General features: G+C 42.9%; 1 protein-coding gene across 1 annotated transcript in view; it reads left to right on the forward strand.

Moving 5' to 3' along the window:
• Window positions 1-26100, forward strand: part of wdr83 (WD repeat domain containing 83) — a 50331-nt gene that overhangs the window by 2008 nt on the left and 22223 nt on the right. Inside the window, exons 3-6 of the mRNA XM_084318083.1 lie at window positions 1534-1654; window positions 4898-5003; window positions 21214-21262; window positions 23912-24038. Coding sequence (XP_084174209.1) covers window positions 1534-1654; window positions 4898-5003; window positions 21214-21262; window positions 23912-24038 — 403 coding nt within the window. The remainder of the gene's footprint in view (window positions 1-1533; window positions 1655-4897; window positions 5004-21213; window positions 21263-23911; window positions 24039-26100) is intronic.

Below are 26100 nucleotides of genomic sequence, written 5' to 3' on the forward strand. Positions count from 1 at the left end.
ATTAGTAGTGCTGTACTCTATTAAAGAAATTCATAGTTAACTAATAATCATAGTTGTAAAGCCTTAAAGGGGAATGTCACCCATTTTAAGAATTAACTTCTTCCTGTGCCCCAGGACAGTTTATTGAGTATTTGTGACCACTCTCTCCTAAAGCTCCAATTGGTGATGTCATTGAGATGTAAAATCTGGGGTTGCTCCACAGACAATGAATTGCATAGGTAGCAAGGACACTATAATGCAATTGCATGAATGTGCAAACAGAACTTGGGTAATAATATATGAAACCATTACACATGTGAGCACAACCTAAACTTAAAAATGAATCCTTAATCAGGCGCACAGTCTTCACGTGTGAAGAAGCAGAAAAGGGAGTTCAGAATCGGAATCAGAAAGGTCTTTATTGCCAAGTAGTTTTCACATACAAGGAATTTGCTTTGGTCGTTTTTGGTGCGACATTAACGGACAGACAGATAATAAAATAAAGAGGTGGAGTAAAATAAAATGAAATATGAACTAAGCTAAGCACAATAGAATAGAATTATGAAATAAAATATAGGCCAGGGCTGTACAACTGTAAATAAAAAGGTGGAATGAAATAAAATGGGATATAAACTAAATTAAATATAGCACAATAGAATATAGTACAATTATAAGTAAAAATAAGAATAGGCCAGGGCTGTACAACTGGGCAAGATGTGGTCAAGTATACGAATTAGAATAAAAATAACAATACAGTGGGATGGGATCATTAGCAGGGCTGTGCAAAAAGTATGAACAGTGAAGTAGAACAAGTATGTTTTGATTGTATATACGAGTATATAGTCTGTTAGGGGTGTGTTAACCCTTTGTCGTGTGGCAGTGAAAGGGTTAACCTTGCAGGTTCTATACAACAAGAGGTGCAAATCCAGAGCCTGCAGGATAATGAAAGACCCTCACCACCCCAATAACAGCCTGTTCCAGCTGCTGAGGTCAGGCAGACGCCTGCGAACCCCAGCTACTAGGACAGAGAGGCTTAGGCTCAGCTTCTTCCCCCAGGCCATCAGAGTCCTGAACAATGAACATTGAGTAACACTGTAACACTTTAGCATGAGCGGGCACACACACAGGCCGCACGCACCCCACTTATTGCCAAAAGGAAAGGCCACTTTAAATTAGTATTAGCAACAGTAACAGTGTATTGCACTACTATTACTACTACTGTTAACTGTTAACTGTTACCCGTTATTGCACAAATGTATTGTTACCTGCTACCTGTTATTGCACAATTTTATTGCACACATTTTTGTATTGGATTCTATTATATGTTGTACCATTGCACATCGTTGCGGGCAAGACCACCCGCATTTCATTGTATATCCGTATGCCGTGACAAATAAAACTCTTGTCTCTTGTCTTGTCTTCTGTAGTGTGGTTGTGAAAGGGTTAACCCTTTGGTAGTGTAGGTAGTGAAATGGTTAACCTTCTGTAGTGTGGTTGTGAAATGGTTAAGTGAAGTGTCTCTGGCCAATGAGACGTGTGCTATGTCTGTCCCAGCGGACGGAAACTACCTGCTGTCCTGCGGCAGCGACAAGTCCTTGAAGCTGTGGAGTGTGAGCAGAGGGACCCTGCTGAAGACATACAGTGGCCATGGATACGAGGTCCTGGATGCCGATAGGTCAGACCCTTTTTTTGCTTTGTATTCTCTACAACTTATTGTGAAGACTAAGCTACTGTCGTGCCTTAACTCATTGACCGCCAGGGATTAGCCTTATCCTGTGGTACTGGTAGTATTGCCAAGCTGTAAACGATGAGAGTTAGTCACCTTGTTTGTACAGCTAAATCTATATTATAGCCATGGATACAATACTATAGTCATTTGACATTGAGTTTCTTCCAGTCAAGATGCAAGAAATAGATAATTTTTCCATCCATATGTTCGCGTGTTATACCGTGGTGAATATAAGTATGGTTTTAGAGTGGTCTAGGGTAATTCATGAAATGCTTAGTTATGGCAGTATACGTCGATTCCATTGTAGACGTTGCCATTTCCTTCCTGAACCCGCTATTGTTCCAGAATCAAATCCACATAGGTATTATGTTCATTGTTCCATCATGAATGCATGAAGGTGGGGGGGGGGGGGGGGGGGTGTAGTGTCTGATTATTTGATTGTCAGTAACGGCATTTGCATTGATTGAACACGAAAAACGGTTATCAGCCCGATCAGTATGAAAGCATTGCAGGATCAAGCTAAAATTTACGTCAAATTGCCCTTACCTGTGGCCGGGAGTAATCCAAAAAGAATATTCCAATTGTTTGATCGCCATCCGGTATATCCAATGTCCATTTGCTGGACGCCATAATTCACCACAACATATGGATTGGAGATATCTGATGCGCTTCAATGTAACCGGCAGAACTGTTCGTATTGCCCGACAAGGAAAAATGTAACACGAGACCTGGGGCCGTCCCACAGAGAAAGATATATGGGTAGAAAGTAGGGGTGGAATGGTACGCATTCGAACCATACACCGTTCGGTACGACCCCCACGGTTCGGGGCATGTGTGTATTGTTTGGTTAGGCTAGGCTAACGTTACGTTAGCCACGAGCTAACTAACTTTAGCCGCGAGCTAACTAACGTTAGCTGCAAGCTAACCGTAGAAACGCTCACAGCGAACTGAGCGAAGTGACTCCACGACACCAGAGTGGGGAAGGGGGGTATATTGACGAGGCTTGACAACAGAGGTTCAACGATAACTGTTTGTGTTCAATGATGAGCCAGGAGACTAGAGCGTGTGTGTCAACTGTGCGTCTATTTACATCCTGGTCCCTGCTGGGACGTACCAACTCCACACACCACTGTTGGGGGGTTTATATAACATTCCCCATTCCCTTGTAACATCTCCTTTTTTTTTTTTAGATAACAGTTACTTACAACATTCCTTAGTGCAAATCATTATTAATACAAGAAACCCCATAAACGTCCTTATTTAAAACCCTAATCATATTTTCTGTGACTTTTCCTTTTTGATAAGAAAGTCTAGTGCTGGTTGAGCATATGCATACTTTATGTTGATGGCCTTTGTCTATAATGTGGCCACAAAAATGGAAAGGTTTAATTATTTTGTTTGTTTGCACCAAGTTAATACTTTGACAAATGTTGCCTACATTTTTCAGTCAGTTCGGTCTTTGTGTGCCAAACATTATTTAAGGCAAACCGTGTAAACCTTTTTTTTTACCAAATAAATGAGAAGCATGTTTAAATCTGCAATGCCTCCCCTCTTGCTGTACCAAAATCTCTCCTAGCTCTAACCCGGTCACTGTCAAAATAATGTGCCTGATGTCAAACTGCCTCATTCTTTCAGTTTTTGCATGACTATGTCCTTGAGAATAACTGAAAAGTTAATTTTTAGGCTATATATCCTATGCTGATGTATGGTATTTTTGGAGTGTTAAATTCTTTTAAATAAAAAACGGATATCGAACTGAACCGAAAACCGTGACGCCAAGACCGTGATACGAACCGAACCGTAGATTTTGTGAACCGTTCCACCCCTAGTAGAAAGGGTGCTTGATACCGCCGTCTAGCGTGATGCGGCCGGTATTGCACCTAGGCATTCTCAATGCGATTCTCAATGTTAACCTTGAGTCAGTGGGCCTGTAATGAATATAACGGTCGGATTGAGAAGCGTGAATTGCTCCCGGTGCATGATGTGGCGGATTATGTTGGCGACACGATCGACACCAATACTGGGACTCGCGATCAGATAATTGGAATATTCTTTTTGGGGTACATCCTAGTGAAGGTAAGGCCTATATGGTATCAATCCTGCTGTAGGCGGGTGGGGTGGGGGGGGGGGGATAACTGTACATTGGATTATCGACAAAACCTTACTTGGTCCCAAGAAGAGGGTCTCGTGTATTATTGGGTTAGGACATTTACTGTACATTGGAGGGGGTTGGGTTAGGACATTTACAGGGGCCAGTTTCGAATTGCAGTCTCCTGTAGGTGCTCTTTGAGAGTGGTTTTGAAAGTGGGTAGTGATTCACATTCCTTTACAGCTGTGGGTAGGGCGTTCCACATTGATGTGGCATAATTGCAAAATGTGTTTAGTCCCTTGTTTGAGCCGAATCTGGGTTTAACATAATTTGTGGAGCTCCCTCTGGTGTTGTGGTCGTGGTATTCACTGACCTTTGGGAAGTATTTTGACATGTACTTGGGTACCTTAGTCGTGTAGTGTATCTTGTAGACCAGGCCCATTGCAAGTTGCTGTGTGCCGTTGGTGACAATCAAAGCATCAAAAAACGACCCCCCCCCCCCCACACACACTTTCATGCATTCATGATGAAACATAATACCGATAATATAGATGTGATTTCAAAATAGTAGCGTGTACAGACGAGAAATGGCAATTCTTTTTGAATTGCACGTATTGCTGCATAGCGTCGTTTTCTGGGATTAGACAGGATTACTCTAAAACTATAGTCATATTCACCACGGTATAAAACGGGAATGTATGGATGAAATTTTTATTTCTTTAACACATATTGAACGATAGATAGTCGATGTCAAATGGGCCATAGTATTGTATCCATAGCTATAATATAGAATATAGTTATAGCCCTGCAAACACTGCCATGTATTCCTATATTTTAGAGCTTCAGCCGTTTAACAACACATCACGCATATCGCTGTGGCGTCCAAAGTGTTAAGCTATTCAAATAATAAATGCATAAAAAAAATATACAAAAGTAAAAAAAATTTAAATCATTACATATATATATATATATATATATATATTTGTATATAAATATATGTACCTATATACTAAGTGCCTGGCGCGGGTGTTGAGTGGTTTCGCTGCCCAGGGGAAGACGGAAGGTAATGATGCTTGTTTTGTCCTCGATGTCTTCCATAGTTCCTTCGACAACAGCCTGCTGTGCTCCTGCAGCGCGGACAAGACGGTCATCCTGTGGGACGTGGCCACGGGACAGGTCACGCGCAAACTCAGAGGTCACGCCGGGGTGAGAAGAACAACAAAACTCAATTTCCTTTATTTACCAAGATTCCGTCCTAAATGCAAAACGAGGCTAGGGCGGGAAGCAAGCTTGATATATAACGAAGGTTTGGTCACCAATGCAGAGATAAAATGATGACTGGAGCTTTCTGACTGAGACCAGTATTCTGAAATATGTTGCTTGGTCAATAGAGTCCTGGTCCCAGCGTTGTCCCGTCTGAATAGAGTCCTGGTTCCAGTGTTGTCCTGTAGGCGCTGAATAGAGTCCTGGTCCCAGCGTTGTCCTGTAGGCACTGAATGGAGTCCTGGTCCCAGCCTTGGCCATGTTGAGCGCTGAATAGAGTCCTGGGCCCTCATTCATCAACGTGTTCTACGCACAGATCTGTGCTTACCCTGTGCGTACGATCATTTCTAAGCAAAGAGTGGGATTCATCAATTTCGATTTGAACTTGACTCCGTGCTTACATCTACGCACAGGTCAGACCAGGCGTACCTCGCGCCCAGTGGTAGAATATCGTTACTACGCATAAGCACTCCTCAGTCCTGCATTAGTTTCAAGGCGGAAATAAGCTTCCGTGCATTAGTGTTCAACTTCTGTATGACCCGTAATTCATTATAGTTCATTGTAAAATAGCGACAGTAGTGTAATTATAACGGGCTCACACGCGAACAAGAGGTTGGCCTGCTTGTTTGGCACGGGGGGGCAGACGCAAAACACCAACCTCCAAACGCGATTAGATATTGTTTCAAATAAAAAGCAAATTATTTTGTGTGTCATGATTCCAAATAAGATTGGTCACGAAATGCTTTCTACTTCAATTTGTTGGTTAGAATAGATGACCTCTGTTGAAACTTCACTGAGACTAACAGTCTATTTGTGAGCTCCCGCACAGATGTGATGATAATAATAATAATAATAATAATAGCTTCATTTTATATAGCGCCTTTCAAGAGACCCAAGGTCGCTTTACATAGATAGGGGGGGGGGGGAATAACAAAGTAACAAACATAGTGGACAGACACACAACATATATATATGATGATGGAATTCATTCAAGATCCTCTCCACCCTCGGGTCTTTGCCACCGCGGCACGGTCCATCGTGATATTGGAGATGGATCGACCAATAGACTGTTACTGTAGCTGTCAAAGCTCCATCACAAATGCAGTTATGTGAATAGAAAGGGATTCCACTCAGTCAATGTTGCGATGCGCATTTGCCTGATACATGTTATTGCTGGATGCCGGGAGGAAGGCGATGCTGAATGTTTTCAATTCATTAAATAAAACGGATACTTTTTGCAAGGGTTTACTGACTGTCATACAAATGATCAACCAACTACATACTGTAACTTTTCAGTGCACGTTCTTATTTACATTGTGACAACAGCCTTGTGAGTTCCTGCAGTGACCCGCACACAGACATGATGGAATTCAAGTTCATGTTTGTATTGATCACATATAGGCAGGCTACACATGGCGTATCTGCTACATCATACATGGCAGTAAGATTCATTGTTCTTGTATAGCTCTCGTATTATTGTTTATGTAGGCTACCCAATACTGACATCAAAATGGATTGTAGTATGCCTCTAGAAATCATATGCAGCAGGTAGAAAATTGACGGGAGATCCATCGCGATTTGGAATCAAATTGAGGAGAACTTTAATCCCTGGGTATTAATCAAACAACACGGGAAAAGGCAGTCATATTCCAGCGCGGTCTTTATTAGCCGACAACAAAATAGATGCCTCTAAAAATCATATAGCCAATCGAACACAACTAATAAAGGCATTCATATTACAGCACGGTTATAATGACACACAACCAACGCCAAACAGTGGTCAACGAACGGTCTTTATTAGTATTTTGAGCTGTCCAGGCAGAATTGCAGCAATGGTCTTAGGGAGCCGTTGATATCTGACATCACCGTTTACAAATCCGCCTTTTATTTATCCCATAATACGCGATAGTGTCTTCTTGGTTCGACAGCAGTGAATTCTCTGTGGAGTTTCTCAGAGTACCGCTCGGGTCAGTCCATTATTTCACATCACATGGGGGGTGTTTCCTCACTTTCATGACCATATATGGATAATCATGCACGAGCATTGACGGTAGAACAAAGTTCTACGGAGGAGCGTAGAGCCTGCGTACGCACCGTGTGATGAATCCCGACTTCCCTGTGCGTACACTAGTTCTACATTCCGTGCTTACGTGTGGAAATAGAACATATTCTACGTCCACGTTGATGAATGAGGGCCCTGGTCCTGGTTGAAAAAACCCTCAGCTCGGAACTAGGCAAAATCTGCACCTGGCTCACTGACAACAAACTATCATTACACCTGGGTAAAACAGAGTCCATTCTCTTCTGTTCAAATAACAAACTCAGCAAGGCCGACGGCTTCTCAGTTCCAGTGGGTGACAATATTGTCACAAGGAAAGATGAAAATACATACCTAGGTTCCATCCTAGAGGCTAATCTTTCCTGTGATAAAATGGCATCCAATGTAATAAAAAAAAAAAAAGTCAACCAACGAACTAGATTATTGTACCGGATCTCCTCTCTGGTAAACAAGAATACCCTGAAGACTCTGGCAGGAGCACACTCATTCAAGGGTACTACGACTATGCTTGCACCTCATTGTACCAAAGCACCTCAAAACAAAACAAACTGGTCAGACTACTGCTTGACCTTACTCCTAGAACCCACCTCACCCCTGCTCACTTTGACAACCTAGGATGGCTTAGAGTAGACGACAGAGTACAGCAACTTGCAATGGGCCTGGTCTACAAGATACACTACACGACCAAGGTACCCATGTACATGTCAAAATACTTCCCAAAGGTCAGTGAATACCACGACCACAACACCAGAGGGAGCTCCACAAATCATGTTAAACCCAGATTCGGCTCAAACAAGGGACTAAACACGTTTCACAATTATGCCACATCAATGTGGAACGCCCTACCCACAGCTGTAAAGGAATGTGAATCACTACCCACTTTTAAAACCACTCTCAAGGAGCACCTACGGGAGACTGCAATTCGAAACTGGCCCCTGTAAATGTCCTAACCCAACCCCCTCCAATGTACAGTAAATGTCCTAACCCAATAATACACGAGACCCTCTTCTTGAAACCAAGTAAGGTTTCGTCGATAATCCAATGTACAGTTACCCCCCCACCCCGCCTACCCTAGAGTAGGGGAAAAGCAGGAAGTGCTTCAGGCAAGTGCATCGACTATGTTACAACTTTTTTTTTTTTTTTTTTTTTTTTATAAATAATAATATACTTTATTTCTTTTTTTTTTGATCAAATTTTTTTTATTGTTATTCACACGAAACAAGACAACACATTAACCACAATCACAATACATAGAACTTCACAAGAAAATAACAAAAACAATAATAATAATAATACAGACTAACAATTATACAGACAAGAGAAAAGAAAACAGAGTTCAACCTTCTAAATTAATTCCAAGGGGTACTATCTAATAAATGGTCTTTCCCAGTGTTCAGCCCCGATTCCCGGCCGTGTGACCCTATATTAATAAAACGTACATCTCCAATCCACCACAAGGACAATTTTTGGGAACACGACCTGAAAACAGAGCAATGAACCTTCATGAAAAAACAAAAACCTGTAGAGGTGTTCCATAGACTCACAGAGACCGTGTAAAAGTGGCCAAACAGTGAAGAAATAGTTAAATAGCTGCCCCCCCATAATATCCCCAGCTAAACTCAAGATGACAAGACAAAGGACAAGACAGACAAAAACATTTCCTCCTCCCCCTCCCAAGAGACCGCCGGACTCACCCGAACACGCACCCCAACCCCGCTCAGCCGCACACTGCGGTCTTTACCTTCTCAGCTGCTGCGAACCACAGGTCAATTCCAGCCTGCCCCACCCCAATCACCCGGGCTGTGGATATCTCAAGATAAATCACATCCAATAGAGTTAGGGACCAGTTAATCATTGTAAGCTTCTCAGGCTCCTTCCATCTCATTGCTATTAGCTTCTTCGCTGCTGTGACGCCCGCTAGGACAACCCTTTTCAGTTGTACGGACGCGGGTAGTGTCGTTATATCGTTCAGGAGTAGCGTAACAGCTGAGAATGGGATAGTTAAGCCACACAGATCTGAAAGTTTGTCCGTTATTGACCTCCAGAAGCGGGCCACTGGTGGGCAATCCCAATACATATGCATATAAGTGCCGGTGGCCTTTTGAGAGCACAAAGTGCACCGAGAGTCGGTTATCAGTCCCATAGCATATAGCTTCCTAGGTGTAAGATAGGTCCTATGAATATAATTAAAATTAATTTGCTGGTGATTGGGGTTGCGGGAAGATAATGCCACATTTGCCCAAACATCATCCCAGTCAAACTCGGGGTCCAACTCCGGGATATCCACACGCCAGATTGTATCCAATGATAAATTTTTATACGTGGATTGAATTAAGAGCGTATAAAAGTCGGAGACAAACCCTCTGGATGTCGTCCTGTCCACTATGAGCCTGAGGAAGGGGTGTGGGTGCAAGGCTTGAGCCCACGGTACGCCATGCGCCCTCAGTGCTGACCTTAGTTGAAGGTAAAGAAAGAAGGACTCGCCGGGAAGATCATAAAATTCTCTTAAGTCCTGAAACGCACGGAGGCCGTTCTTATCATAAATATCCTCCAGAGTATGCACTCCCCTCCTTTGCCATTGAGGAATATTAACCGGCTTGTGTCCAACAAGTAATTGCTGGTTATTAAAAATTGGAGAGTCCAGGTGCCAAGGGCATTTAACCCCACACGACCTCTGTACATTACGCCACGTTTGGATCACGTGAGTTATGATCGGTCCATACCTCAGCCGGCATTTCGAAATAGAGACAGTGGAGTACACTACATCCTGCAATCTTAGCGGAGATACCGCCGCCGCTTCTAAGGAGCGCCACGATACAGCCTCTACAGGGTCCAGCCAGCACATCAGAGGTCTCAGTGAAAAGGACCAGAAATAAAGTTTAAAATCAGGGATTGCGAGGCCCCCATCTTGTTTTCTACGTTGAGTAGTAGCCCTTTTGATTCTCGGGCGTTTGTTATTCCAGACAAACTTAGATACCATCGATTGTACCTTGCGCCAGTGGTCTATTGGAGGGGGCAGGGGGAGCATTGAGCTAATAAAATTTATCCTAGGCAGGATGTTCATTTTGATTATGGAAGCCCGGGCTTGTAAGGAGTTAGGAAGGGACGACCACCTGTCTAGATCCTGGCGTATTTTATCATAAGTACCCGTGAAGTTGTACTTAGTAGTTTGGTTCAGCGTGGGGAATATCTCTATGCCCAAGTATTTAAAATGTTCTACTATGGGGATATCAGCTGGTAGTCGTACCGCCTTGGCCAGTTCATTAAGAGGTAGGCAGGCTGATTTGTTCCAGTTAATCTTAAAACCTGACAATTTACCAAAGTTGTCGATTATCCTCAATAATTTTGTGGCCGACCGGGAGGGGTCGTCCATGAAAATCAGCAGGTCATCCGCATAGAGAGCAATTTTGTGTGGAGTATTGTTGACCATTATGGGGACGATGTCCTCCGATTGCCTAATAAATTGGGCCAAAGGTTCGAGGGAAAGCGCGAACAGTCCCGGGCTCAGAGGGCAACCCTGTCTAGAAGATCTGGAGACTGGAAAGAGTGTGGAACAGTTTTTGCCTGTCAGTATCATCGCAGACGGCGAGGCATACAGGACTTTAATCATATGAATAAAACTCTTTCCAAGACCCATGACCTCAAGTACCTTCCACAGGTATGACCACTCAAGTCTGTCAAACGCCTTCATGGCATCCAAAGACAGAACTGTGGATGGAGTTGTATTGTCTTTACTGTTATCGATTACATGCAACAGCCTCCTAAGATTATCTGCAGCCAGACGCCCCGGGATAAAACCAGTTTGATCGCAGTGTACCAATACAGACATAAATCTCTGCAGGCGACGGGCCAGCACCTTGGCAAACACCTTTAAATCGGCCCCGAGAAGACTCAAGGGTCTATAGCTACCACAATCATTGGGATCTTTGTCCTTCTTGAGAAGTAAAGAAATCAACGCCATATTGACATCTCTTGAGAACTCCCCTTGTTCGATAGCGTAATTGATCATATCGAGCATCAATGGACCCAGTTGGTCCCAGAAAGCTAAATACACTTCGGGTGGAATACCATCCCAGCCTGGTGCCTTACCCCTCTGCATTTCAACAATAGTCTCCCTCAATTCTACGAGAGTAATCGGTCTCCCCAGTTCCTTGGCCTCTTCCTCAGAAATGTGGGGTATCTCAAGCCCGCCAATGAACGATTCAAATTTAGAGTCATCCAGATTACCCTCTGAGCTATATAACTGTGAGTAAAACTCTTTAAAAGTGTCATTGATCTTTTTCGAATCAGTAGTGACTGCACCCTGGCTCGTCCTAATCGAGGGGATATCCGAGAAATTATCATTTGAGCGTATTTTCATTGCCAATAGATGGCTAGGTCTGGAGCCGTGAAAATAGTAATTTTGTCTTGTCCTATGTATCAAGAACTCAGACTGTTGTTTAAGTATGGAGTTTATTTCTTTTTTGACTATCTTACGTTGTGTGTTTAGTCGTTCATTATAGTCAGTTTGCAAGGATGCGTATAGGTCCGCATATAATGATTCCAGTCCTTCTAGCTTTTTTGACCGGGATTTTCGCAAATTGGAGGCAAATAGTGTGACATGACCCCTGATGAATCCTTTCAATGCGTTCCACAGGACCCTAGGGTCTTCTACTGTGCCAACGTTGATCTGCAAAAATTCAGCTAGTTTACTCCTGAACTCAGAACGGAAGTCATCGTTCTTTAGCAGGGTCGAATTAAAACGCCATCTGGGAGCTCTTGCGGAGAGCCTGCCAAAGGTTGCCGTAAGGAAAATCCCCTTGTGGTCTGAGAGAGCCAAGGGAACCAATGAGACATCGAAACTATCAAACATATTAGGGGACGCGAATGCATAGTCAATTCGAGAGAAGCTTTTGTGTCTGGCTGACAGGTGAGAGTAATCTTTGAGGGTGGGGTTGCATAAACGCCAAAGGTCTGTGAGCCCTGTGTCTTTAGCCCACATCCTAAGGGCCTTAGAGGCCCGTTTTTGGTCGCTCGTTTCAGAGGGCCCGGACCTATCCATCTCAGCATCCCAGCACGCATTAAAATCGCCACCCACCATGAGAGCGTATCCATTAAGTTCCAACATATTCTTCGTGATTGTATTATAGAACGCTGAATCAAATGTGTTAGGAGCATACAATGCTATTATAGCCATCTTCCTATGCAAGAATTCAACTTTTGCTATAGTAATCCTTCCCTCCGTGTCCGACCATACATCCAAGATTTTGATATCAAGGTTACGTCTTGTAACTATGACTACTCCTTTCGTCTTATCATCGGCTGAGGATGAGGAGATAACGTGATATTGCCGATTTGCCAGTCTTGACACGTCACCTACCAATAAATGCGTTTCACTAAGGAGAGCAAGGTCAATATTTCTCCTCTTCAATAGCCAAAGGACACTGGCACGCTTGTGTGGGGCGTTAAGCCCTCCTGCGTTCCAAATTAAAATATTCAATTTAGCCATGGTCGAGCTTGTATAAATGCGTAGAGAACATACCAGTGCAGCCAGGCTGAGTACAGAGGTGCCGATCCCGGCGGGCCCGGACGGTCAATCCCAGGAGTTCAGAGGAGGAACAATTACACACACATAAAACAGTACATAAAACACATAAAAATACCACCCCAGCTACAACCCCTCCCCCTTCTACTCTAAACCCTAACCCACCCGTCCTAATATAAGGTCCCCTATACCCACTCTCCAATCCCCACCCTATGCCCCATCCCCTGAGGATGGTCATCCTCCTATCACTTCCCACTAGAGACATGGATTAATAAGACGCTCCCCACTCCAACCCCCCTCTAGATAAACCCCTGAGTGAACCCCCATTAGTCCAATAAACACAAATAATAATAAAATAAAATTCAATAAAGATATCGGTCAAAACCCACCTGAGCCCTGGCCCCAACATGAGACAACCATAATGGTAAAAATAGCCATTATTAAATAATAACTCCACATCAACCTGCAGCCCTCTATTTCCGAATCTGCGCTTCAACATCACATTGTTATAGCCCAAAAGGGTATAGGAAAATTCAAAACAAAATTAAATTAAAGCATCCCAGCCGATAGTCTAAGGCAGGTTCGGGTCACAGGTTAATTGTGCAAAATTGTGTGAACAGTGTCAATTAAACCATGACAAAAAAAAGAAGGGAAAAAAGGGTTATGGTCAAAATGCACCCCTTTAGCTGTCCCTCTGATCAGGCACAACGGCTGAAATGACATAACCTATGTAAGAATAGAATTAAACACATTCATTAATTAATCCGGGGATGGTAATAGGCAACACCTGACACCACCTGTTATCATACATTGTTTCAATAAAGATATCGGTTGGAGCAGTTAGTCCAAGGTAGGATCGAATCACAGTTAAATTGCTCATTCAAATGCCATTAAAACAGCGACAATAATTATTATATAATTACTCAGCATCAGCCCTGTAACCATCTACCTTGGAGTCTGCATATTAATGTCGCAACGTTATAGCATAAGTGGCTCACGAAAAATTCAAAACAAAATTAAGGCGAATCAGCAGTTAGTCCAAGGTAGAATCGGATCACATTTAAATCGCGCATACAGATGACATAAAAACAGCGACAATAGGAAAGAAAAAAGAAAGGAAAAGAGGGGCATGGCTAAAGTGCAGGCCATATAACCATATAGCCATGAAGTGCAAGCCATACCCGACCCAACCTGTTATCATATATTGTATATGCATATTCAACCGACCTTGGCATCTACTTGGATCCCAACGCTCAAAAAAAAAAACCTGGATATAAAAATAAAAGCATACCAGAAGTTAGTTAGGGACTCGGTCACTCTTGAACTGTGCAAACCAATGTCCCTTTGAACAGCAACAGCAACCAAAATACGTAACCATTAACGGGTCTCGAATGTCTCAGCGCAGGCTATAGGCGAAGCCCGCTGGTTAGCCCGAGGCTAGCGCGTAAGCTAGTGATGAATCCGGATAGCACGTTAGCTTATTATGTACATTGATCAGCTAGCTCGTTAGCTTCCAAAGAGGCGATACACAAGTACGACCATGAGGTCAGCTTTAGCAAGTAACAGAAGTCATTGGGAAGCCCCGCTAGTTGGATGGGCAGAGGACAGTTAGCATGTCTGGGCATGACAGCAAGTGTTTGTGAATAGTCTACCTAATCAATGTATATAGGCCCAAACCGCCAAGTCACTCACCCTCCATTGATATCAAGCAACAGACTCGGGTGTCTCCGCGAGATATTCCTTCGCTCTAGCCAACGACCAAAACAAACGCTGACCACCGACCTTCTCCAACACAGATAATTTCGCGGGAGCGAATAACGTGGGCCTCAGGCCTAGTTTCCATAGCTTAGTCAGGACCACCTTGTACTCGGCTCTATGTGCTTGAACCTCCGGTGTAAAGTCCTCGAAAATGGCCACTTTGTGATCGCCAAGCCTCAGATTACCCCTCCTGGTACGAGCCGACCGCATGATGATTTCTCTCTGCTGGAGTCTGTTCAGCTTGACTATGATGGGCCTCGGCTCTTTGTTCACGCCGGGAGAAAACCTGCCCGCTCTGTAGGCCGATTCACAGATAGGAGGCATAGGGAGGACATCCGTCCCTAGTATCTTCTGCAGCAGTTCGGGCACGGTCTCAGAGAGACGGCCTTCACCGCTGGTCTCCGGTACTCCAACAATCCTGACGTTGTGGCGTCTATCCCGGGACTGCATCTCCTCCATTGCCGACTGTAGTTTGTTGACTTCAGCCTGCTTAGCCAGCAGGGCGGATTCAAGACCCGCCATCTTCTCACACTGTGATGATACCTCCGTCGTTAGCATGGCTAGTTCGTTAGCATTAGCCGAAGAGGCAGCGTGTATCGCCTCCATCTTGTCTGTCAGCGGTACTACCGCCAGCCGAATTTCTTCTGATATCTCACGACGGAGGCTGATACAGAAATCCGCCAACACTTTCTTCTGTGCTTCAGCGATGCGTGTCTCAGAGTCTGCGTGTAGCTTGGTCATGACCAAGAGCACAGCTTCGCTTAACTCCCCGACAGCGGGAGACGGTGCGGCCATGCTCGGCGGTGCCGGTGTCGTGCCTAATTCTTTCATGGCTCTGGTTTCCACCCCCGCCATCGTAGAAAGTCGAAAAAAGTTGATGAATGTATACTAAACACGACGACCTAGCAAACAGATAAAAAACAAATAAAAATAAAATAAAGACTAATGGGGAGAAACGTATATTCAGCACGGTAGAAGGGAGCTCATGTGAAACACGTCTACTCCATGATCGCTCAGCTCCGCCCCCCCCAATATACTTTATTTCTATAGCTCTTCTCATACAAGAATCACAGCCCAAAGTACTTCACAGGCAGCCGTGGAATAGAAATAAAAATGAGAATAAAATAGACAGAATAAAAACAATGCAAAGAATAATAAAAAAAAACGGTAAAAACAATGCAGGTATAATAATAACAATACAAATATTGACTGATTAGACCCATTGTATAAATAATTTAACCACGGTATTGCCCGGGGGAAAAAGCCATATATCACCACATGGTACCACATTTGTACTTAAATAATACCATGGTATATAATCCAAGTTAAACCACGATACATGGTAAATCGATCACCTATCACCATTGCAGTGACCCCAAAAAAAAACAAACACTGGAAATACCATGGTAATACATTTAATTTTTTTTTAAACTATGTTTATTGGTATTTTTTTTTCAGTTTTACAGCATCTATGTTACAACTGTTGAGGAATTTCAATTGAATCATAGATATTACAAAAAAAAAATTGTCACATAACTCAACTTTTTTCATCATTTTCTTAGATTGCGTTGAACACATGTCAGTGAATGTTCATATTCATTTCAGCTGGCAGTGCTTTAAGACAGCCGTTGCTAGGTGACTATTGAAAACCCATTGTAAGTGTGGCGCCCTTTTGCTAAAAGTGTAATTATTTTCTACTTTGAGCACTGGGAGTTCTCACCGCTCAATACTGAGGGCTAGATCCACAAAGAATGGATTGCACGGAGCAAGTTGCACCCTTACTTACAATTCATTATGAATTGAAAATGGGGGACCCTGATGTAAACAAGACGAAAGTCTTTCTCTGGTCTGCATCCCCTTAACAATTGTGTGTATTGAGCTGTACTGTACCCATTCTGCAATCTGTTAATAAAACTTTCATTCATTTCAATCTGCACGGTGATTGATTGAATGAACATTTTATTAACATATTGCAGAATGAAGCGCGGATAGGACCTGAGTGGGATAGTGTGATCCTTCCACACGCTACGCCCTCTCAGGGAGGATCCGCGCTGCCAGGTGAAAAGAAGCGGTTGATTGGCTGGACGTGTCGGAGGAAGCACGTGATAGCCTCCACTCTCCCAGATGATCTGACTGTGGGGGGTAAGTGCGCAGCGACCAGGAAGGGGATTGGGAATTGGCATACGACTAACATTGGGATGGGAGAAAATCGGAGGAAAATGGAGGGGGAAAAAGATCAATAAAAAAAAACATATTGCAGAATGGGTAGAATACAGTACAGCTCAATACACACAATTGTTAACACATCCAGCGCCAAAAATGCTGTCCAGCCATGGCATTCATAATTCATCCACCCACCCCCGGTCCTGCAGCTGGACCTTAGATGTGACTGCAACGGCGGCTCAATACCGCCGCCTGGTGGATGGTCGGGCGAGTTACACTCGCAGACAGGATGTGCCATCAGTGCATCGATGAAAACCATCCGACAGTCACATCTCGTTACGGGACTCCCGACAGACACTATGTACATAATGGATCGCTTTCTAAACTTATTCTGCGTTTATTGCACCATACAAACCGGAAATGGACCTAGGCGATCGGCGTCGTATAATTGGATCTTTCACCGCCAGTCTCATTGGCCCACGGTAAGAGGAATATAACGTTATTTTCAACCCGATTGTGCATTTCCTTGTTTGCAAACCATCTGATCAATATATCCACCCAACCTACATAAAGCAGTTACTGATGATCGGGGAATTATAAACGTAATGAATTGTAAGTAAGGGTGCAACTTGCTCCGTGCAATCCATTCTTTGTAGATCTAGCCTGAGTGTAGTGCTAATCAGATGTTTGTACAGAGTTGTAGTATAATATGTACAGTGATACAGGTGTAAAGACAGTATGTTAGTAGTCATACTGTCTAGCAGTGTAACTAGTAAGATATGTACAGATATGTAAAAGGACTATGTGCAGGTAAATCTTATTGGCCAAAATGTGCAGATAGTCAACTGGCAGTCGCCCTTAATGTCTGATTTAACAGAATATATATATACAGCATTTGTACATGCTATCATACAGAACTAAGGGTCATATGCAGGTGGAATTGTTATGGTTTGTAAACAACCCCAACAGCACGACAACAGAAATGGGCAACAATAAAGTAAATCCATCCGAGGAGAATCCTTTAGCCGAGTAGGGCTCTGCAGCTTGATAATCCTTTTAGCCGAGTAGGGCTCTGCGGCTCTGCAGCTGGATAATAATCCACTCATGGAGAAAAATAAAACTGAGAATGTCAGTAATAGAAACGTAGAAATCTACGAGGCAGAGTCCAGTAACAAGACAGAGTCTGGTAACAAAACAAAGTGACAATTCTTCAGTGTTAAGGAACACACAAAAACAGATGAAGGTATTGTCTTCAGTGTTAAGGAACACACAAAAACAGATGGAGGTATTGAGTCCAGGATAAAACGAGGATATTAGTTCATCAAAAATAGATATCCAAAAACTCACCAAGGGCAAAGTGTAAATACGAGGCACGGGTCCACGGAGGCAGAGAGAGGAAACAGCAGCAATGTCCAAGGGCGTACTGGAGAAAACACACAAGAGGCACAAGCAGTAGCTGGTGGTGACCAAAACGACCCGACACTGAACGTTCAGCAAACCATGTATAAGAGGGCTCCCGTCGAGCTGATTGGTAACTCCTCTCAGGTGCGTGATGGTAATTGGCACATGGAAGCGCGCAGTACTGGGCCAGCCCTCACAGTAATATTGTATATGTAAGTATATAGAGGGGTTATATGCAGTTATATTCAGACAAATATGGATATATATGGTAAATATAGAATATAAATATGGGTATATACAGCACTGTCGTACATTCTATCATACATTGGGTAGACTATAGTATGAGGTGGGTAGATGAGATTATTATGATTACAGTGTAGGGCAGTTGTAGACATTGAAAAGCAGTAGGTAGGTATAAAAAGAGTATAGGCAACCAAGTTCAAGTCGTACCGTATGGGTAGCAGAGCCTAGTGTGTAGGCAATAGAGTCAGAGTTCAGAGTTGATATGGGGGCGGGCAGTGCAGTTCAGTGTTTCCCCTGAAAAAAATTCAACAGCGGTGCTGTGCTGCGCGCACTCTGCCGGAATCCATATTTGTGCGTGCGCACGTGCTGCCGGAATCCATATTAGCGCACGCTGCCGGAGAAATAACTTAAAACTACCTTAGAATTGTTCGAGATAGGTTATTCATGTTCATGTTCATGGAGTCATGTGCGTGTGAATTTGCTAGGATGTTTTTGGTGTGTCCGCTGACACTAGAAGTGCTCTGGAGGCCCAGGTAGCTGCATATTTGTACACTGCAAAAAAAAGAAATCTTATCAAGTGAAAATATCTTGTATTTGGTACAATAAGTCCAATATTGAGTAGAATTATCTTGAATTATCTTATTCCACAGATAATTTTGCTTATTTCTTTCTTGATTTTGGTCAATTTAATCTTCTTTTAAGAAAATGTTAATCTTGTTTTCTTAAAACAAGATTAAATTGACCAAAATCTGAAAAAAAGCTTAATTATCTGCCAGTGGGATAAGATAATTCAAGATAATTCTACTCAATATAGACTTATTGTACCAAATACAAGATATGTTCACTTGAATAGATAATTTTTTTTTGCAGTGTAGTTGTAATCAAAGTAAATGTCAAGATTAATGACATGCCTCAACACTTGTACACTATTTGTATTGAACATAGATATAGATGATTTAATAGATAATATAAATACTAACATACTAACTGTCTAACATACACAAATCATAACACTACAACAGCACTTTACACCTAAGAAGTCTCAGTGGCATAGGCTACATTCTGCCTTAGAGCATTTAATTTTCCTGGGCTTTTGAAAGAAAAGCTCCAGGGCTCTTTGGTAGGGGAATTCACATGTAGGGGGCCCATTGATGCTGAGACGCATACAAGTGGCCAGATGGTCTCCCTGCAGCCTTTTCCTCAGGTCAGTCTTTTACATTAAGCACCCCCCACAGCCCAAATTAAATGATAAAAAATAAAAAATAAAATATATATGTATTCTTTTTATAAATCTTTTTTAATAGTCTAGTTCATAGCAGCGGCGGTCCTAATTCAGCAGCTGTGCAGCGCTGCTGCTGAATGCATATAAGGGAAACACTGCAGTTGCTGTACCAGACTGATGCAGTTGGTAAGTATGCTTTCTATGGCACACCGGTAGAAGTTTGCCAGAATCTGAGTGGACAGGTGGACTTTCCTCAGTCTCCTCAGGAAGAAGAGGCACTGGTGAGCCTTCTTGACCAGTGCTGAGGTGTTGAGGTTCCAAGAGAGGTCCTCGACGGAGATGTGGACTCCCAGGAATTTGAAGATGGAGACGCACTCGACCTCCGTCCCGTTGATGTGGCTTGTGCGCTGGCTCTGGTCTTCCTGAAGTCCATGATGAGCTGCTTGGTTTTCTTGGTCTTGAGGGCCAGGTTATTGTCACGCCGCCAGGTGCTGGACCTCCTCCCTATAGGCCGACTCACCGGTGTGTTGTCTGCAAACTTAATAATGGTGTTGGTGCCATGAATAGGAGTGATGGACAGGACAGATCTGCACTGTGTAGTTTTGGAATGAAAAAATTACCTCTACAATAAATGGTTATTTATGCAATTTGTTTCTGATCTCAACACAATTCAGAATTAAAGCTAAAAGGTGGTGGGAGGAGGGTAGGTACACCACAGCCGAACAGATCATTGAGAACCACTGATGTAGAGGACAATCCTCACTAAAATAATCTGTGGTGCAGCTTTAACACTTTGGTTGCCACTTGTTAACATGGTCAAATTTGGTTGGATGCCAGCACCCACTTCAATGATAGCATTGTGAACGCATAATCTCTGTCTTAAATTATGGCTATGTGTCTAATCTGCCCGTCGTTTATCAATGACTTGTTTGCAGTCAACATTGTCGAAACGGATTGTTTTTTAATCGGTTCATTTCCGTTTTATAGCATTTTGAAAAGCCCTCGTTTTCTTGAAAGTTTCAGGAAAATATAAAGATTCCGTGATAAACGGCATTTACTGGAATATTCTGGAATACACAAAAAACGTTGTAATTTTTCGGCCTATTTATGAATAGTTTTCAAATAAACCCTAGATTATCGATAGTATATGTGTACTTATGCACGCTATATAAGCGATCTGAAAAATATATTCTCGTTTTCCTGATCAGCGCGCACACACACACACACACACACACAGGGCACACGCTGATATATACTGTAGGTCAAAACAGATCCAATTACCCCAAGACTGGTAAAATAAATTGCTTACCTCAGATCAGATGTTCTCCAAAAAGATTATTCCAATTCCTGATCGCCATTCCAAATATCGATCGTGTTTATTGATTCAGCGTTGGGTACTATAAATATGTATTCCACGTTGTTTTCCGGCTCGGCGATCACTTGGGTCTCTTCAGATGCCGCGCCGTAAAAGTAAAATGAGGAAACTGCCCCCCCCCCCCTTCATCAGTCTAATCTAATGGGGTGCAGTTACACAGGGAGAGACGATAGGGGGCGGTATTTTCCCAATTGAGCTCAGAGAGAGTCTGCAACACTAGCGTGAGGCTCGATTGATGAAATATGAATTCAAATCGCTAATAAATAAAAAAATACGACAAACAAACGCTATATAGCGTTGCTGGCATTCAACTGGCGGCATGAACTAACGACAAAACGCGTCCGTGGCCCTCAAAGTGTTAAGGGAAGGAGATAATTCATGTTCCGTTCCTGACCTCTCTGTTCACAGAAAGTCAACTGTGTCCAGTTCAATGAAGAGGCAACCATCATGTTGTCAGGTGAGTTTCTTCTACTGTTGTAACTTAATAGGTCAGGTTACATGATTCATGTTACTGTAAGTTATAATTCATATATGTTCATATTCATTATTATTTACAGTTGAAAGCAAGGTTGGAAGAGTGTTTGTTTATTATATTTAGAGATACTATTATTTTTGCATTAGTTATTGCATTAGTTAGTAGAAATACAAGTCTCAGAATGCCTTGCGCCTAGTAACCTAGTATCCAGCTGTGTCCGATTATATTGATTGAAGTTGCCGACTGAAGAGAGCGTTTTGTGAAGTAGAGAAAAGAATGTAATGTAACATGCACACTGCACCGGATAACTTCTATATAAAGAAACTTTCGTCTTATAACCCAACGTTTGGACAGTCCATTATTTTGAAGGTAGTTATTCTACAACCGTCATTAACTTCACCTTCACGTCAGCGAAGGCTGTTAACCCTCTCCTCGCTCAGCGTTTCCCCTAGGATGGAGTTGTCGTGTAACTTATTTTTACATTTACATTTTAAGTTCTGTATGACGAAGTCAGCAGGAAGGGTACAACTCTTACAGCTGAGTAACAATGTTCATCAAACAGTGCTGAGACTTGGGTGCTGCAGTGTTGAGTGCATAGTAGTTAAGACATTAGTATAGTAGGAAGAGTGCATGATAGTATAAGACAGTAAGAAGGTTAGTGTTTTTAGTCGACGGCGAAAGATTGCTCGGGTTTCTACTATGGTAGTAAGCCATACTGGCCATCGGTATAACTAGTAAGAGTAGGTAAGGGATATATACAGATATAGTTATATATCATCTGGCTTCGCGTCTCGCTCTGCCTACTGAGATATACCATTATCTCCAGCACCTAGTGTGCTCTGGGAAACAAAACAAATGCACCCACTTGCACGTGACCATGCCACTCCCATGCGTGCCTCTATATTACGCCGGAAGTGGTCACGCCTCACCCTTCCTCATTCGTTTCCAACGCGGAAGCAGCTCAGATGCACTTCTTGAACTGGAGATTGTTATGAAGCGTAAGGAGAAATGAAAAGAAGACACAATGTTGGGAATTCGCCAGAAGTTCGCCAGCCCCCGGAACCTTCTCGGCACGTCCTAACAGCGTGGCGGTCCTGTCCTGTTTTTTCCTCATCGCATGACAGAGGACCGAGGGACTTCGCGCGACTGTTGGCAGTCGAGCCACGTCGCGCCCAGGTAGGGTCGGTGGTCTGTTTATCTGTGGCTTCGGCGCCTGGGCCCTGTGCGCCCTTTGAATCTCTATCTTGGCGAGATCTGACATTTCTAATTATTTTCTAATTAGGTTGTCTACATATTCCCTCGTGTCGATAACTTTTCTCCGGTGTTTGTATTTCTTCTGGGGTCGTTTTCCTTTCGCTTGATCTCGTGTCCATCCTTCCCTTTCTCTTTTATCATTGAATTGTCACTTTTTATGTTGTTTTCGATATTTTTACTTCCTTTTTCGATGTTCTTTGACCGGGAGCTCTTTTCCATGGCCGCCTACCCGAACATCTCAAACCGGAAGGCCGTTGATACTGTATTTAAACTTAAAAAATAATTATACAGGGCGGCCGGGTAGTCTGTATCGAATCCGGCTGCAGTGGTACCTCCGGCTTGGTCGGTCGTCCATACTGACACAATTGGCAGTGTCAGCGGGGGGAAAGCTGGTGGGGTGGGTCCTGGTCGTTGTAAACAGCGACTCCTACAGGTCGGTCAGGGCGCCTGCACAGCGAGGGAGGGAACTGAGGGAGGTAGTGTGATCCGATCCTCCCACGCGTTACACTTCCCCAGTGAGAGTCCTCGCTGTCAGGTGAAAAGAGGCTGCTGGCTGTCTCCACATGTATCGGAGGACGCATGTGTTAGACTTCAGGGGTCCCTAGACCGGCAAGTGGGGGGGAAATGCGCGCAACGACCAGGAAGGGGAGGGGGGAATTGGCATAACGACTAAATTGGGATGGGAGAAAAATACAGAAAAATAGGAAGAGAAAAAGTAGATAAAAAAAATTATACAGAGAGAAGCTTCAGCAAGTACAAATGCTGCTGACCGACAAAAGAGAATCCCTCACTGAGGAAAACACAAAACGCCTAACCATGTATCACAATGGTGATGTCAGCCAGAGATGGGGAGAAGCATGGACCTTTTAAATGACATCTCTTTGAACGAAATCACATTATACATTTTCTTTCTGATTTCTTTTAAAGAAATTATTATTTTGTATTATTTAACTATTTAATTATTATTTAGTTATTGCACTGCACTGCACTGGCAGTTGAACAGCATTGCACTGAATTGAAGAAATGTTTTACTCATAACTGAACATTGAACTGCACTGGCACTGTTTGCAGATGTAGTTATTAAAGTTAGTTAATATTTTTGTATTGTTTTTTGTTAAATCCAAAGGAAAGAATATTAAATCAGAGAAATCCGAAAAACTGGAATATTCATATCTGAAAACAGGAAAAGATAAAAACGGATTTCAGAGGGCCCTAATATTTCCATACAACTTGCACTGCGCCGATAGTACTTGCACACATAGAGGACGTGGAGTCATGCGAGATGTCCTGTTTACACGGTCGTTCATGGCCGATGCGATGCATAAGAATGGATGATTTCTTACTTCTTGGGTAATGTGTGTGTGTGTGTGTGCACAGGGTCTATAGACGGGTCCGTGCGCTGCTGGGACATCAGGTCCAGGAGGTTTGAGGCCATCCAGATTCTAGATGAGGCTCAGGACGGCGTCAGCAGCCTGAAGGTGGCTCAGCACGAGCTGCTTACCGGGTCAGTACCACCACACATTAGGGCTGGGCGATATGGCCTCTAAATGGTATCACGATATTTTTTGGTCATATCACGATACACGATATATATCGCGATATTTTGACATTTCCTCTAAAGCACTTAAAAATGCTTGATTTAACCATTTGATGCATACAGTCATGCCAATATGATGATTATAATAGTCCCTGCAACATATGTTTGCATTATTAAACCATGAAGATGCTTAAAAAAATTATTAAATGAAAATGTACTAAGAGTAGTCTACTGACACACTAATTACATTTTCTTTTTAATTTACATCTAAGACTATTTATATAAAAACTCTTGGGTGCCTAAGACTTTTGCACAGTACTGTGTTTTATATCCACTTTAGCCAAACACACACAATATACACACTACTGTGAGAAAATAATAATCACACACAAAGGGATAATGACTTATAGCAGACTTAATGATTTTAGATTATTTCAGATTATGAAATTAAATGTTTATATCATCAACTATCCAGTTAGTATTTATACTGTAACGTTTGGCTACTTTAAATCATTGAACGTAGAGAGAGAGAGTGAGAGCGCACGAGAGAGAGTTTTGCGTTTTGAGCGTCTAGCCTGCCGTAGGCGATGATGTCACACTCGAACGTCAACACATGAACAGTTGAACACACGGAAATGGAAACTGAATGCCCGATATAAAGAAACGAATAACAAATAAATATGAAGTTATCTTTGAACCTCTGTTGTCAAGCCTCGTCAATATAACCCACCCCCTTTCCTCACGAATGGAACTGGTGTCGCGGAGTCTGCTTTGAGCGTTTCCAGGGTTAGCGGCTAATGCTAGTTAGCTTAGCCTAGTTATGGGATAACTTAGTTAGCAGCTAACGTTAGCCCATTGCTCGCGCAATTAAATTGCATGTCATTGAAGGTCCGCGCTGGTCTGTCTAATAAAATTACAATTGCATGTCATTGAAGGTCTGCACTGGTCTGTGTCTATAATGAAATGAGAGGAAAGCTCTGCGCTAAAGCAAGTCTCATCTCAGCCGTGACGTGACAACATATACTCGATGTTCACGATATAGTAATTTACTACATCTCATGTAGAACAAGCCGCGATACATCGAGTATACTCGATATATCGCCCAGCCCTACCACACATCCACCCGGTCACTAGACCCGCCTCCGGGTCAGTACCACCACACATCCACCCGGTCACTAGACCCGCCTCCGGGTCAGTACCACCACACATCCACCCGGTCACTAGACCCGCCTCCGGGTCAGTACCACCACACATCCACCCGGTTACTAGACCCGCCTCCGGGTCAGTCCCACCACACATTCACCCGTTCACTAGACCTCATTAAGGCATTCAACTTAACACAGTCTCATTAAGGTAGTCATTCAACTTAACACAGTCTCTCATTAAGCTAGTCATTAAACTTAACAGTTCATTAACACATTCACGGCCATTGGAATTCCTCAGATAGCTATAGCTACGCCAGCTTTCCATTACACACTTTCACTGTGCGTCACGTTGTTTGTAGAGCTAAATCTATATTTTATATTATAGCTATGGATACAATATCATGGTCATTTGACAGTAAGAACCTTCCGTTCAAGATGCAAAAATGAAGAAAAAATTCTGTCCATACCTTCCCGTTTTATACTGTCGTGGCTTCCTTCCATTGTCAATCAATCAATCAATCAGTCTTTCCATCAAGCCACTAGACCAGACCTGGGCATTGTACGGCCCGCAGGATGATTCTGACCGGCCCGCGAAAGATTACATGATAATAAATCTTTTTTTTTTTTTTTTTTTTTTTTACTTTTTTTTTTATGTCAACGTTCACACGCACAATATACGCTTACCTAGGTGATTCAACAACAAAGCAGTCGGGGCAAGCCGAAAGCGGTCGAAAGTGTGGTTTGAAGTTTGGATTTCTTTTTTCACAACTGAGGTAGGTAGATTACATTTTTGGAGACTAAGGCCCCGTTTAGACGAGCGTTTTGTGAACAGAAACCGCAAAAGTCATCTTGCGGTTTCACTTTTAATTTTACGTTTAGACGAG

This window comes from Notolepis coatsorum (genome assembly GCF_963971535.1).
Source record: "Notolepis coatsorum genome assembly, chromosome: 7".
Taxonomy (NCBI): Eukaryota; Metazoa; Chordata; class Actinopteri; order Aulopiformes; family Paralepididae; genus Notolepis; species Notolepis coatsorum.